This window comes from Limulus polyphemus, unplaced genomic scaffold (genome assembly GCF_000517525.1).
Source record: "Limulus polyphemus unplaced genomic scaffold, Limulus_polyphemus-2.1.2 Scaffold399, whole genome shotgun sequence".
NCBI classification, from domain to species: Eukaryota; Metazoa; Arthropoda; class Merostomata; order Xiphosura; family Limulidae; genus Limulus; species Limulus polyphemus.
Window position 1 is genome coordinate 164,982 of NW_013666009.1, and position 15,411 is coordinate 180,392.

The 15,411-nt window shown below is 34.6% G+C and overlaps 1 protein-coding gene across 2 annotated transcripts in view; it reads left to right on the top strand.

Annotated features, from left to right (window-relative positions):
• LOC106457969 (protein scribble homolog) overlaps window positions 1-15,411 on the top strand; it is a 256,183-nt gene that overhangs the window by 81,152 nt on the left and 159,620 nt on the right. For both annotated transcript variants that reach the window (XR_002610285.1, XM_022384070.1), the window contains exons 4-7: window positions 5,378-5,467; window positions 8,253-8,373; window positions 10,266-10,340; window positions 11,019-11,192. Coding sequence is in view for 1 of the 2 variants with exons in the window: in XM_022384070.1 (XP_022239778.1) it covers window positions 5,378-5,467; window positions 8,253-8,373; window positions 10,266-10,340; window positions 11,019-11,192 (460 nt within the window). In the remaining variant the exon portion in view is untranslated. The remainder of the gene's footprint in view (window positions 1-5,377; window positions 5,468-8,252; window positions 8,374-10,265; window positions 10,341-11,018; window positions 11,193-15,411) is intronic.

A 15,411-nucleotide genomic window follows, 5' to 3' on the forward strand; every position in this document is an offset into this window, starting at 1 on the left:
TAAGTAAGGTAAGTAGTAAACTTTAATTAGTTGTAATACTAAATAGTAAATTTAACTAGTAGAGAAATAAATATATTGTGATATTACTACATAATATATATATATATATATATATATATATATATATAAGACCTGTCATTCTAAGTTTGTTATTCGTTTACAAAATATGTTTCATATAGTCATCTAATAACATGTTTTAGAATTTCTTTGAGTAAAGACAAACATAATTAACATTTAAGATGTTAATACCTTATTGATTCTAAAACATTTTTATTATTTTCATGTAATTCTTATGGAATAAATTATATTTTTCTGATTTTATGTTTAACTGAGTATCACTATAAAAACACCTCGACTTTTATAAACTGTTAAACAAATTATGTATTCTAGAATATTTAATGCATCTTTACTGATAATACTTTCCTATTTTTGTGTCCACGCTTTGCTCTTAAAACACCCTTTAATGTTGAGTAATTGTTAATTTTTTTCTGTATTTGGCCTTTAAAAAGTAATAGAAGAGCAAGTAAATTAAAACAAGGATGTTTCAGTGTACAATAATACATTTAAAATGTTTTAATTAATATTATTCTACAAATTATTGGAATTTTAAGACTTTTAATATAAAAAAGCTGCACTTTTGCTTGCATTAGAATGTTTTCAAAATAATGTTTAACAATTATTTTAACAGTTTTGTCTACTGATACTTATATGTGATGTTTGTAGGTTTGATGCATGTTTCAATGAATATAAAAGAGAAATTAATTTGTAAGGGTAAAGTGTGTTCAGTGTAACCTAAATTTATGTTCAACTTTGTACATGTCTATGAATTCCATGAAAGGAGTATGTGCTTGAGAAAACTCGGTGATTGACTGATTATGCTTTCTTCATATTGAAGATCATATTCTGAAACATTCTTGCTTCTTTTCACACTATAGCTTTCTCCTGAGGAAAATTTCTCTTCTCTGCCCATCTAAGCATTGGTATGAATCACACCTCACTTGTTCCAGCCTTTATACCCCACTATATTGCCCAAAGCAGTTAAATCTTATGATTTTCTCCACCTATGTCAAAGTGCTTCCTATCCCAGATTTGTATATAAGCTCCCATTATTACTTCCTATTCACTTTTCTTGATGGCAGAATGTTACAACAATGGCTTTGCGTGCTTGCTGTGGGTTTCTCTTTAGTGTTGTATGGCTATTAACTATGCTCTGAATTATTATTTATTTTTTTTTAGATCTGTCTTTTTTGGTCTTGAGTTTATTGACCATTTTCTTTCTTTTACAAAAAAATTCTGAGACATTTTCAGATATGAATTCACAAATTCATATCTCTGACATAGAGTCACCTAGTGCTCCTACTCTGCCACCTCTGAAGTCAAGTGTTACCAGGGTGTCGGAGGATCTCTTTCCATGGAGGATGTCCAGTCTTTCATACACAGAGAGGTGGAGTCATATGTGAGGTCTGTTTTTCTCTAAGCTTGTGGAGGATGGGGGGGGGACTTTTAAGAATTTGGACCTCATTTTTCTGGCACCTTCCTTTACTCAGACAGCTACCCATGAGCCTTGGAGAGACCAATGGAACATTTTAATGGATGCACTGGATTGTACAGTGGCCCTATCGCCTTCTAGCCTGCTCAATCTTGGCCAGTGGTTGGACAGAGACAACATGACAGTAGATCTCCCTCTCCCACCCCCAGATATAAGGGATATGGAATTCAAAGGCCTCTGGACAGACAAGGAATCTCCTCTCCACATCAAGCTCTTAGAGCTTCTAGCAGTTCAATGAGCTATGTCTCTGGTTCTTGCTTTGTTGCAAGAGAAAGTGGTAATGCTTCACTTGGACAATTCCACTGTGGTCTCCTACATCTCCAAACAAGGGGAGCACTCATTCCAGGTCTCTTTGTTTTCAAACATTGGATCTTCTCTTTTGGGTCCACAATCATTAGATTGTTCTACTTGCTTGTCATGTTCCAGATGTAATGAATGTAGTGGCTAATCACTTATCTAGTCCCCTCAGAGTTCTTTCCATGGAATGGATACTTCATCCAAAAGTTTTCTGTTAGACTTGCTTTTGTCTCGGGACTCCTCAGATCTATGCTTTTTCCACACACTAAAATGCCCAGCTCCTGTTCTTCTGGTCTCCTGTACCTCACTGTCAGGTTTTGGGCTTAGATACTTTTAGCCAGGATTGGATGGGCCTTCATCTTTACACATTTCCTCTGAATCATCTGTTATCCAAAGTTCTAGCACTGATTTGCTCCTCCTCCTGTCAAATTCTTCTGGTGGTGCCACATTGGCTGGGTCAGCCTTGGTTTCCACTTCTTCAGTATCTTCAGGAGTGCCAACCTCTTCCACTGCTTCTCTGGCCATCTCTCTTACATCAGCCTCAGTCGGACATTTTTCATCTGGCGATCACCATTCTTCAGCTTCATGCCTAGATTTTATGCAGTCCATTGCACGACATCAGGGATTGACCTATCAGGTGGCATCTTTCTTAACATGGTATATTTAGCATTCTTCATGGAACATTTATCAAAGAAAATGGTTGATTTATCATCAGTGGTCTCAGACATGTTTTAATCCTTCTCGTCCCACTGTGTCGCATTTTTCTCAATTTATGACATGTTTAATCGACAAAGGTTTGGTGCCTTCATTCATTTCTCTGTATAAGGCAGCTTTGTCAGCTACTTCTACTTTTTAGGAAACGTAAAGTTTTTGAGTCCCCGGTTTTGTCCTTTCTTCTGAAATCTTTTCAGTTATTCATCCTTGACATCCTTTCCAGGTTTCAAATGGGGATATCACAGTGGTTCTCCATGCCTTATTTCATCCTCCCTTTGAACCTTTGGTGTCATGTTCCCCATGTTAATTTTATCTTAAGACTTATTTTCTTCTGTTGTTGGCTAGTGGCTGTTGACGTTTGGTTGTGTTTGCAGTTTATGTCCACAGGATCCTTTGCCATTCCATTTATGTTCTTGTATCCTGATAAGTCCTTTCTACCCAAAACTTAATGGCTAGAGGAGATAAGACTTTCATTCCTATTCATTTTCCCTCCATTTCTTATTTTTATGACCACTCAGATCTGGATTGTCTTTTATGCTCAGTTCAGGCTTTCCAATGTTATATTGCATGCACTAAAGGGTTTTGGGGTGCACATCACTATTTGTTTCTCCATTGGGATCCTAAGATGCATCACATGACTTATCCTCATTCACTTTAACAGGTCGGGATCATGATTTGATTCGTATTGCTTACTCTGGGTTTTCATTGGAGGAGTGGAAACTTGTTCAGGTCTCCTCTCATAAAGTTTGCCATATCTCGATGTCCCTGATGGCTCAATTGCACTGGAGGATGTTGTACAGGCTGGTGTGTGGACCACACCTAATATATTTATATATCATTATATACATGATTTGATGGTTATCTCCTCGAAAGGTTTTTGGCTACCCCCTATGGCTATTCTCCACACCCTGGTTAGTTTGTGAGAGTGGTGAGTTCCTTCATTTATTTTGTATTTATTTCTCATCTTTTTCAAGAACCCTTTTGTTATTTTTATTTGGATCCCACTCAGTAGGGAGTGTTGCCTAGTCAGTTATGCTTCCTTCCATATCCACACTAGCTACGAGTCAACCAATAAAAATATTCCTGGTAGCAACGAGCTCTGTTGAGATGGGGTGTTCTATAAGACCACCTTGTGGACTTTTCTGGTGGTAAACAATTATAACACAAAGATAAATATGCTTTTGGATGACCACTCTAGGACTATCATGAGTAAACCTAAGGAGATTTTGCCCATCCCTGCTGACTCCTAGATTGAATAAATTGGGTTGGTTTGCTTTTCAAAATAAGGAATTTAGTTTACCTATTGCACTGTCTCAGGAGTATTGTTCCTCAGAATTTCCCAATGTGAGTATCCCCCCCATTTTTCCTAGTGGAGTATGGGAATCCTTACTACTCCCAGTTTCCAGTCACTGGGGTGATGCTTGAACTCATTATTCCACTAACGGAGAAGAGGGCAAAGCTTGGTGCCCTCCTACCAATAATTCTGGATGGTTTTCACAAATGTATGGTGGTAGAAGGACCAGCCTATGCAGGAGCCTCCTTGTAATTCTGGTTCAGAGATGTCTCTTCACTATCCAGTTGAGATGAGTGTGGCTCTTCTTTTTTGGTCATTATCTTCATTTCGGTGATCATGGAAGAAGGTCTTTGACTCCTCATAATTCTGCACGTGGAGCATCAATTCCTGTGTCATTGTTTGGACTTAATTTGTTCCAAATCCTCCTCGTAATTCTGATGACAGGAAGTGTTGCCTTTCCTCTCAGGTTGGGGATTTAAGGTTTCTGTTCATAATCACAGGCTGGGTAATTTCTGTTTCTTCTCTGTTGAGTGAGATTTGACAGATCCAATAATCCCAAGTTCTGTTAGTTGCATTTTGTGCTTCTTCATGTTGGGCTGAGGGTTTGTCCATTTTTGTGTTACTTGCCTTCTCTTCATAATTCCAGTGGCTCAACATGCAACATTCTGTAACTTTAAGGTTGGGTTCCAATAATACCACATTACAAAACAAGAACAAATAAAAAAGTGGTCCTCATATCCTAGTCACTATGCCTTGGATCTAGCTTTGGGTCCATAGCCTTATAATTCCAATGACAAGATATGGGACTTTGTCTGACTGGTTGGGGCTTGGACAAATCCTGTGTGTTAAGTACTAAATTCATGTTTTCTTCTAACAAGGGTTGTGCCTCTGTGGCTGGTCAGCCTTTACCTCCCACGAATTAGATTTCATGTTGTATGAGTGATAAGCATACCTGTTTCAGAAGTAGTTCAAACCCCACTATATCTCATTTTCGCACACATATTTTCTACGCAGATGCTTTCTGTGTGGATCTTGCCCTCACTGGCCCCTCCACTTTGTCAATATTGGATTCTACCTATAGTGTGAGAGGAAGTAAGTGTGTTTTAAGTTATCATTTTCCTGTACCAAAAATGTATATCTGATAATACCTACCTCTTCTCTCACTCTTCTGCCCTTCCTTCCCACAAAATGGCCTGTGTTCGGGTCCGCTAATTTGGACCGTTTCGAAAAGTGAATAAGAATTAATAATGGGAAACTTATATATGAATCTGGGATATGTGATGCACTGATGTAGGTGAAGAGAATCACTAGATTTAACTTGTTTGAGCAATATAGTTTGGTATAAAGGCTGGAGCGAGTTAAGATTCATACCAATGCTTAGATGAGCAGAGAAGAGAAACTTTCGTTGGGATAAAGCTGGAAAATATTAAGTTTAGAGTTTTAACATATAGTCACTTTATAATTTAAAAACAAAATACAAATTGTGTTTCATAATCTTATATCTTGTTTTAAACATTTTTTAGAATTCCTACAGCCTTAACCCAGTTGAAAAACTTGAAAGCTGTAAGCCTTAATGATGTGTCAATTGTACAGTTGCCCAATGACATTGGAAAGTAAGTTTTTAAGCATTATAGCTGTATAATATTCCTCTATGCATTAGCTTCTTAAGTGATTAGTTTCTTTGTAGTGAATGGTATAGATGACTAACAAAATCTTGTCATTTAGATTTCAAATGAATCTTAATTTGAAAAGGAAAACAATATAATGGAATTTTCTTTAATAATTTTCTTTATGGTATGTAGGCATATCCTGCATTTTCTACTTTATTTGAATCAAGAATTTTTCAACATTTTTCTTTTATTCTAGATATTTAAATTTTTCACATAACAAGTGGTCAAAAAAGTGATTAAGTTGATTTTTTCTAGCTATCTTTATTCTTTGTCATTCCTTTGGAGATAACACCTGGTCTTCTCATGGGAGGTATAACTGTATAGCTACACTTTGTGGAAGAATGCAGACAACAGTATCCTCCAATGGTAGGTCAGGCAATATCTTGAGGTTATGTCCTTCCTTATGTTTCAATGGGATTGACCAACAGGACATAGGTAGCATTGGCATCTTAGAGGGAACAGTATTATAGAACTTGGAATATAATACTATCATCTCTTTGTTTGCTCTCTCTCTCTCAAGTTCAATGCACCATTGTTCTCTAATTTCAAGCTATATCAGCTTTCATCATCCAAATGTGACATTTTTTGGCACCTATTTTCCCACAGAATAGTTTGTTAGGACCTGCTAAAAGGAGGTTTGGAGAATATTGCCATAGACTATGGATATGTGTCTGTCTTTAAAACAACTCTGGCTGAGTTTATCAACAAGGAAAGATGAAATACATAAAATGTATAGAAAACAATCTATATTAAGTAGAACAGACAGCATTAAAGATAAAGTTAACCCTTTTCAATCAGTGCAAAACCTTTAACATAATCAGAGGAAACATAATCATAGAAAGTAACAAAAAGTATGTACTCAAAAAAACTTAAACACAAAAAAAACCATATGTATACTATACAAACCAAAAGAAAACCTAAAACAGTAAACATATGATATACTTATTCACACTGTCCAAAAATTAAATAAAATAAACTTAAATGTGTACAAAAATCATTACTCTATATATACAATTCTGCAGCTCAGCAGAAGTTGATTTACAAATTGTCATTGTGGTCTGGCACATAATTTCTTGCTCTAGCAAGAACCTTTTGAGAGTGCACCAGATCCTCTTGGAGATGAAACACTTCCTCCTCTGCTAAAAGTATCAAAACTTAGTCATAGCATAATTCTTATCCTAAATAAAACTTGCTTTTCTATGAGATATACTTTCAACTAGATCTGGTCAAGTGTCTGGTTCAATTTTTCTCCATTGTTATTTCAAAAGCTTCTGTTTGGAAACAACTGGAAGTCTGTGATCTAGCCTTTTAAATTAACCTCTCCAGATGGTCTCAGAGATTTTCTGAAGAGTATATATGTGGGTTTTGAGTGGGTCAATCAAAGATGTTTGTATTTGATGCTTTGGAGCCAAGCATAGGTTGAATGTGCTTTGTGGTAGGGAACAATGTCCAGCAAAAGTAGCACATTGGCCTGCTGACCAAAACACTAAGCTGTGGACACTGGAACATATTTATTTGAGATAGTCCAGATAGTCATGAACATGTATACAAGCTGACACTGCTCATACATTCCATCCAGTATGCTAAATGCATCTTACACTGTAACACCCCCTACCATAAACTTTTAGTCACTGTCAAGTTAATTATCTGCCTGTTACCATTAAAATTTTATACTTGAGAATGATTGCACCAGTGACTGAAATGTCATACCTATTTTAACCTTTCCACTATGGTTGGGATGTATATTTCCCAGTGCTCCCACCCCTTGCACTTGGACTGACACAAATGTTTCCCACTGTCATTCAGAATTGCTGTAAGTGACGTATGGGAGTAAAATGAGTTGGAAAGTATTTATTGGCATCCCATCTAATGTTGATATATGGTTTCCCCTCAATGTTTTCCACTCAGCCTTTCAGTAACCAACAAGATGTGTAAGTAGAATGTACAACAACTGTGTGCCAACCATGCCCGCATTACTAGATTGAAGAGTGGTAACCCTAATTACTATGTAAGTATGTTTGATGCTCTTGACTCGGATAGCTTAAAATATACTGAAAATGAGTCAAGTGGTGTTCAAATGTGTGATGATAAAGAGGAAATGAGACAAGAGGATGCTAGCTCTCCATCTAGTGATAATAGTCAAGATGATGAACCTGGATCCAGCAGAGGAAGGTATACACAGTATCAACAATAGGAAACATTTGTCCCAGTCACAGGGTGAGGGGGGAACACTGGGAAATATACGTCCCAGCTGCAGTAAATGGGTTAAAAATATTATTCTTTACTGTCAAAGCTGTAACTTGTAATAAAATAATACTTATAATCAGTAAGTAAACTCAAAATGAAACTATTTATAAGTGAATGTTCGTTGAGTATCAGCAATAGTTTAAGCCAGTCTGAATGTTGTTATAAAATAGTACACTGAGTGGTCTCAGATACAATGTATCATGCTGACCAAGAATTATAACTAATTTCAGCAGTCTTTATTCTTTTCTTCCTCAAATTCACAACATTTTGATATCTTGTACAGAATTTACCATTACTGATGTTTCTATCTAGTCTGTCTTTGCTTTTATACACACTGGTATCTCTTGCAAAGTGAGCTGGGTGAATCGTCTCAGATGATCTTTAGGTCTGGCTGTAATTTTGGCATTGCAATATATGTTTATCTGTGAATATGTGTACATATAATCAATATCTTATTTATATTCTGCTTGTCTTTGTTCAGCTTGGTCAACCTTCAGTCATTGGAGCTCAGAGAGAATCTTCTAAGGAATTTGCCACCATCTTTTGCTTTCTTAACCAAATTGGAACGCCTTGATATTGGTAGCAATGAATTTGAAGAGCTTGTGAGTAACTATCTGATTTAATTTCCTAGTTAAAAGTAGTTGACATGAATCTTTAATGGTATTTTATTAGTAATTAACATAGATTTTCAGGATTTTCTTAGTATTGATTGAACTATATATATATATTCCTCCGAAAAATGAACTTAAAATCATATAGATTGTAATACATATTTTATCATGAACAGCAAATGTGAAAGTTGTATAAATTAACAGGACTTGTAAAAATAAAAACTAAAAAATTATCCTTAAAATTATTAATATATTATTGTCAAGATCTTCAAAAACAAAAAAGAAAAGAAAGATAATTTGCATTTTCCCAATATTGTAGCAGAGATTTGAACAAAATATATTGTTAAAGTCACACAATCATAATTTGAGGCTAGTACTTCAATGTATATCAAATTAGAAAAAGGAAACATGCATAGTGTTATTCATCTTTGTGTTTAGGCCTTTAGATGAAAGAAGTATATTTTGCATTAAGTCAATGCATTAATTCCTTTTTCGTGTATAGTGATATGGATTAAAACATAACAAATTTAAAATTTTATGCTATATAAAACAAACCAAATAATATTTTATAAAAATGAATTGTATATCATATGCCAGAGATGACACACCACAACTTTGATCAGAAACTTACCCTAGAACAGTCATAGTATTTTATGGAGAGATCAAGCTGTAGTGATAAATTTCTAGAACCAACAGAATAATATGAATAACTGTTACACAATTATGTAGAAGCTTTTTTTTTTGTATGCAATGAGGTATGTTTAGTATATCTGCATGTAGGAAATTTTGCATTCATTGTATACTAATGGAATGGTAAAAATGTAACATTTGTGTTCTGCTTATGCGATCAGAACACAAAGTAGAAATGTTCTCAAAAAGTTAGTAATGAATAATAAATTAATGGAACATTCTCAATTCTTGCTGAATTAAAGGAAAGATTAATCACTGTGTGAATGCTTCTCTGTTGTATCATGGAAGAACATATCTATGTTGCTATAGAAACACAGGTTCAAAGGAAATTCACATGTAATTATGATTTCAAAGTTACAAATAATACTTAAAGAAAGTAGGTTTGATTTCATCTGAATCAGACACAATCAAAACTTAAACATTCTCATAAATATTTCATATTTTCTTGTAGAGCTGAATAAGAGGATACCTCAACAATTGTGTTCATAAGTTTGGTTTTTTAACACTAACTCCAGTAATACATGGTTTATAGAGATTTCTCAATAACAATGTACAATAAATCAATCAAATATAAATGGATAAAAAATTAGATATTTTTACACACAAAAGATTATATGAAATTCGTAATTTTTTATGATAGAGTGTATGTGTCCTGTAATGTGATAATGCATTTGTATAAATTTAACTACTGCATATAATTTCTTACTAAATGCAAAATAAAATTTTAAGAATTACTTGGCAAAAGAAGATTTTACTTTTTCAAGAAGTTAAAGACTGCTAAACCTGATTCCTAATGATACTCATATATATATAAAAAAAAAGGTTCTTACAAGAACTGAAGTGTATTTTATAATATAAGTTGTTTATGCAACCAATGTTCTTTAAGAGTTGGTGAACTTTCATTTTTTCATTTCCCTTTACTAGTATAAAGTCGGTAAGTTAATCAGTTAAACATTCACTATTCTTAGGTTATATCCACATATGACCCCAGAACTTGTCTTTTACTTGGGTAGATGGTGATAAGAAAAAGAAGCAGTTGTATCTTAAGTTATGGCATACATTTTTGTATTTTATATCTAAAAATCTATTAACAGTACAAACGCATCATATAACTATAAAAAATCAAAGTTAGGTGTTTTTTGTATTTTTCATGGTTTTCAACTTACCAAGGTTTTCTTTATAATTGACTATAGCCAGCCCTTATTGGCCAGTTGAGTAGCCTTCAAGAACTGTGGTTGGACTGTAATCGACTCACTACTGTACCAAAGGTGAGAAGATAGTAATTATGTATATATTTTTTTCGCAGTAGTAACAACTGTTACTCTGTGTCTATACATTTATTCTAGCAAGCTTTCACTTTCCCCTGAAGCTATCTCTGTCCACTAGCTGTTCAAAGAGAGGAGCTGAAAGCTTTTAGAAAGAATATTAAATCCCCAAAAAAGTCTGTGTTCTTTTTGTCATTAGCCTTCTAATGTTATAAATATCACATTGAAAATGCAACTAATCTCAATGCCTGTATATTACTTAGTGATTTCGTATATCCTGCCATTCTAACTATAATTTCAACCAAAATAACTATTTGTTCTTTTATAGCACAGAGTGCCACTTAGTAACATGTTAGTCATTTTACAAATATACAGAATAAGATTGTTTCAAGCACTCAAAACATCTAAGGCTGCTAGTTTTAGTTTTCAGGTGACAAAGCATTTACACTTTGAAGGATTTTTGATATAACCGTTACATTTAACTTTTCATTAACTTTCCCTTTTTACAAAGAGAAAGATTTAATTATTTGATAATTGCACATTCATTATGCAAAACTTATTTTTTAATGTTTAGGGAGATTTCATTGTCTAATATCCTCTGTTTTTTTATATTTTGTTATTATACTTGCCACACTATAAGCTTTCTGGATTTTATGCAATTTCCTATTTATTCATTTACAGGAGATAAAAAATCTGAAAAAACTTAGTTGTTTAGATATTAGTGAAAATAGACTGGATTTCTTACCTGAAGCAATAGCAGGATTAGAGAGCCTTGCTGACTTACACTTGTCACAGAACTGTCTTGAAAGTCTGCCAGAGAGTTTTAGTGAGCTTAGTAAACTAACTATCTTAAAGGTAAGAAACACACACTGTGAAAACTGATACTACCAAATCTTCTCAACCATTTAAAATGTAGAATTTTTGTACTTGTTCATTTTACTATGATAAAGAAATAAATAGATTTTCAATAAACTTGATAAATAGTCTTGTAGAGTGGTGAATTAATATGGTAAAATACTGTTTTTTTTAATTATTGTTGGTAATTTCTACTTCTTATTTATGGTTGTAATAAGTTATCCTTGGTGTGAATTGTGGAAAGCATCTCTTCTCCCATTTGTCTGTTGACTTCTTGTCACCTTCTTGGGTCCTCCTTGTCATCTTTCTGTTGGGTGAGCTTCGCAATCTCAATTTGTACTCTCATCTTCTCTTCTTTCTTAATTTGTGCTCTTATTCTCCCTCTCCCTCTCTATTTTCACTGTGTCTTTTCTCAATTTGTATTCTTATTCTCTCTGATTCCAGTCTGTCCTCTCTCTTCTTTTCTTCTTTTATAATTTGTACTCTCATTCTCTCTCTCTCTTTGTGTCTAGTCTCTCCTTTCTCAATTTGTATTCTTATTCTCTCTTCTTCTTTTCTCTTTTGACACTCTGCTCTTTCTAGGTCTTGTTGTTGTTTAATAATCTCTTGTAGGTCACTATCTTTGAGCCCAAGTCACTCACCCTTTTTTATTCAAAATAGTAATATCCTGGTACAGCTAGTTACACATTAACTTTATAAGCATACTAGGACCATGGGTTCACATGGACATGATTCTGCACTTGACTAACTATATGTTTGTTAGGTACACCACCTGACACTTCACACATGATGTTGATCAGGAAGACATAGTGAATTCAAACCACCAAAAGTACTTAGTGGTTCAAATGACTTTAAGTTATGTAGATTGCAGGCAAGGTCTTGAGGTTGACAGTGTCCTTGCTTCCCTGCCAGAGTTATAAAATGAAGAAGTGTTTTTTTTTTAATGCCCATTCATTATTTCTTAATTTTGAAACTATAGAGGTTTGTTTTAAAAAGTAAACTCTAAATAAAATTTAAAGAAATTTCCAGTGATAACCATTTTATGCTTTACCACTGTGATAATTCTAAGAATTTGTTTGACATAGCATTGTTTCTTCGTTGTTAGATATTAAAACATAGTGAATGTATATCCTGAGCATTTGGACAAGATTTAAAGATGAATTTTCTTTAAGTGTAGAGAAAAAAAAAGAAACGCTTTTTATTTTAAGCAAAGGTATTAATTGTCTTGGTTTAAAAAAAATTTTTTGAATGATAAAATCAGAAAGACATGGTTTAAAAACTATACTTCAGTGGGTTTACCATACTCTAGATAAAAAAATTCATTGGGGTAATCAAATAAAGATAAGTGTACATTCAAATTTTTATAAATAAGAATGTAAAGAAAGTATACTTGATTAGCTATACTCATCACTGGATTGCTTTTTAGTTTTGATCTGAGTAGATAGCTTGCTTTTATCAGAAGTTAATGTTAATGAGAAATACATTTGTAAATTGTGAAATAAATTAACTGTATAAAAAAGTCTTGACAAAATAATGGTTCCTCTGTTGTTGGCAGTATATTAATTGTAATAGAATGTCATAAAAATGCATTACAAAAATTTTCTAAGTTTTCTTTTTATAATTTTTCTTCCTAAGATCTTAGTTTTAGCTGATAAGTTTGTTGTTGTTGCTCTTTCTTATTAAGCATAAAGCTACACTAAGGTCTATCTATTCTCTGCCCACCACAGGTATCAAACCTGGTTTCTAGTGGTATAAGACTGCAGACATACTGCTGTGCTACTGGGGGGGTTTAACTGATAAGAGACTGTGAGTTAAAATCGGATGCTAAATTTGATGAAAAATTAGTTAAATTTATTTCAACAAAATATGATTATTGCACTTCAGACTGTTTATTAAGTCTCTTCTGAGATGATATCTCACCTCTTCACACAGAATAGCTATATTAGTGAAATTTATAAATGGAAGTTGCAATAACATTCAACACAGATTTATCAAAATTAAACATATGCAGAAAATATTTGTAGTTTGCAGCTCAAGTGTGCATGACTAAAGAGTTGAAAAAGTATGAAAGATGGGCCACAAATAGCAAACCATACTTGTTAAGGCGAAGTTTTTAAATCAAAGTTACTTATTTAACTTTGTAAAGGTTAATTATGTTTTCTATGTTCAGAATTTTTACTTTCTAATCTTTCTAATCTGAAAATGTATTTTCAGTACATACCTTCACACACAGAACAGCTATATTCTTTGTGCATCTGCCTAAAAGACTTGCATGCCACTAGCCTTTGGCCAACTCCCACCTACATCCATGTGTCTAACATGAACTGTGCTGGTGCATGATGGTGTCATTATACGACAAAAGTCCTCCATCAATAAGAGGGCAACACAACCTCCATGTGCAGTAGATCTCCCTAAGCACTTGCACTCAAGATAACCTCATTCTTTTCCTCAGCATTACATTGAATGGACATGTTAATTTTTCTTATATACATTCAATTTACTGAGATTTTCAATTGTAATCTAAACTTTAGTTTCTGATCTGATATTTTACCTCCACTTACAAATAGCTTTTCTCAACTTATACCGCTCTCTGTAAGCACAAACTTTTGCTTGCCACTAGTGTTGATACTCCTGCCTACCCTCATATGTATTCACATGAGATTTCTGCATGCAGTCATACTTCAAACTTCCACCAATAGGTGTGCAACACAACTCCGATCATTGCTAATGCCCTCTCTTCTGTGCAGCTCTTAATCACTTCTTGGTTGGCAGTCCTACTGTTTTGACGTGTTTTTGCTTGTGTTTTCTGACTGATTTTTTTCTTATTTGCTCAAGTTAATGGATTAAATATTTTGGCCATGAAAATGTTTTTCTCAGCTATGATTTTTTTCGAATTCTTTTTTGGAGATAAAATTTTTCTTTTTCCCAGTCATCTCCATTCATCACACATACCCACAATTCCATGTGGCATCTACCACAGATGCTGTAACTACTACAGCTGTTTTGCTTGCTTGTAGTCCTATGGTCGCGAGTTCGAGGCTAGTACATTATACTGTTGTGTATGTGAGTAAGAATTTTAATCCACTTGTTCCAGTCTATCCACCTGTATGTTGGGTACCAGCTCTTAGTTCAGGGTTGAGCTGCAATAGACTGACATTCTGTCCAGAGGAAATTGGGCTACCATATAGAGTTTGACAGCACCAGCCCTATGTCTTTTGTAAGGTCACCTATGGGACTGCAGTAAGTTTACGGACTTACAATGCTCAATTATGGGGTTCGATTCCATGTAGTGGACATAAAAGATAGTTCAATGTGACTTTTCTTTGAAACAAACAAACAAATCAAAGTACTTGGAACATATATTCGACTGAGATTATGAGGAAACCAAACAGCCTGATTTTAAAAATGTGAACTGGTGCTCTATCGTCAACATGTCATCTCTGAACCATTTCTTGGTCCTCCCATGTTTCACCGTGGAGTTGTACTTAGCCCTTCATTGGGTTTTCCCTTCTGGTTTGTAGATGACGACGGTTTATGTATCAGATGCATACCTACACATTCACATATCTCTTACATCCCAACTTTATTTACGTTTTGTCCATCGGGTGTATGTTTCAGTCTGGGTTCTTCTGTTCGAACTTGTCTCAGCTCCCTATGTATTTTCTTGGGTGGTCTGGTTGTTTGTCCATCTTTTTTTATTTACTGGGCCTTCATTTCTACTACTAAATGGTTGACGACCTTCTTCTAGCTTCCTCAAAGGCCAAATCTGCCTTTCACACTCCATTTCTTCTAAAAGCAGTAGCTTGGGTTGGTTGGTGCAGGTGGAGACGTTTTTCTCACCCTCACACTCTACCAACTTCATCTTGGGGTGTTGTTTCATTCCATTCTCAATCAGGCCCAAACTTCTCTCCTTTGGTTGAAGGCTATGGTGCTTCTAGTTTGCAGCTCTACTCTTCTCCTTCTCCCATGGTGTGAGAAGTTCTCTCTCTTTTTGGGAAGTGCGCTTCTCAGGAAGCCCTCATCCTTTTGGTCATGACCACATGTGTTGCCTTCAGTGAGTTTTGTGGGTTCAGAGGAACTTCGTTCAGGATCCTTTGGATGCCTCTCTCATCCTTCCTCACCGACCAACTTCATCTGGTGGTTGAATTGAGAAAACACTCCTATATGTGTTCCTCTTCTTCCTCAACTGGAACATCACCTTTTACAGATGCTTCCTTTT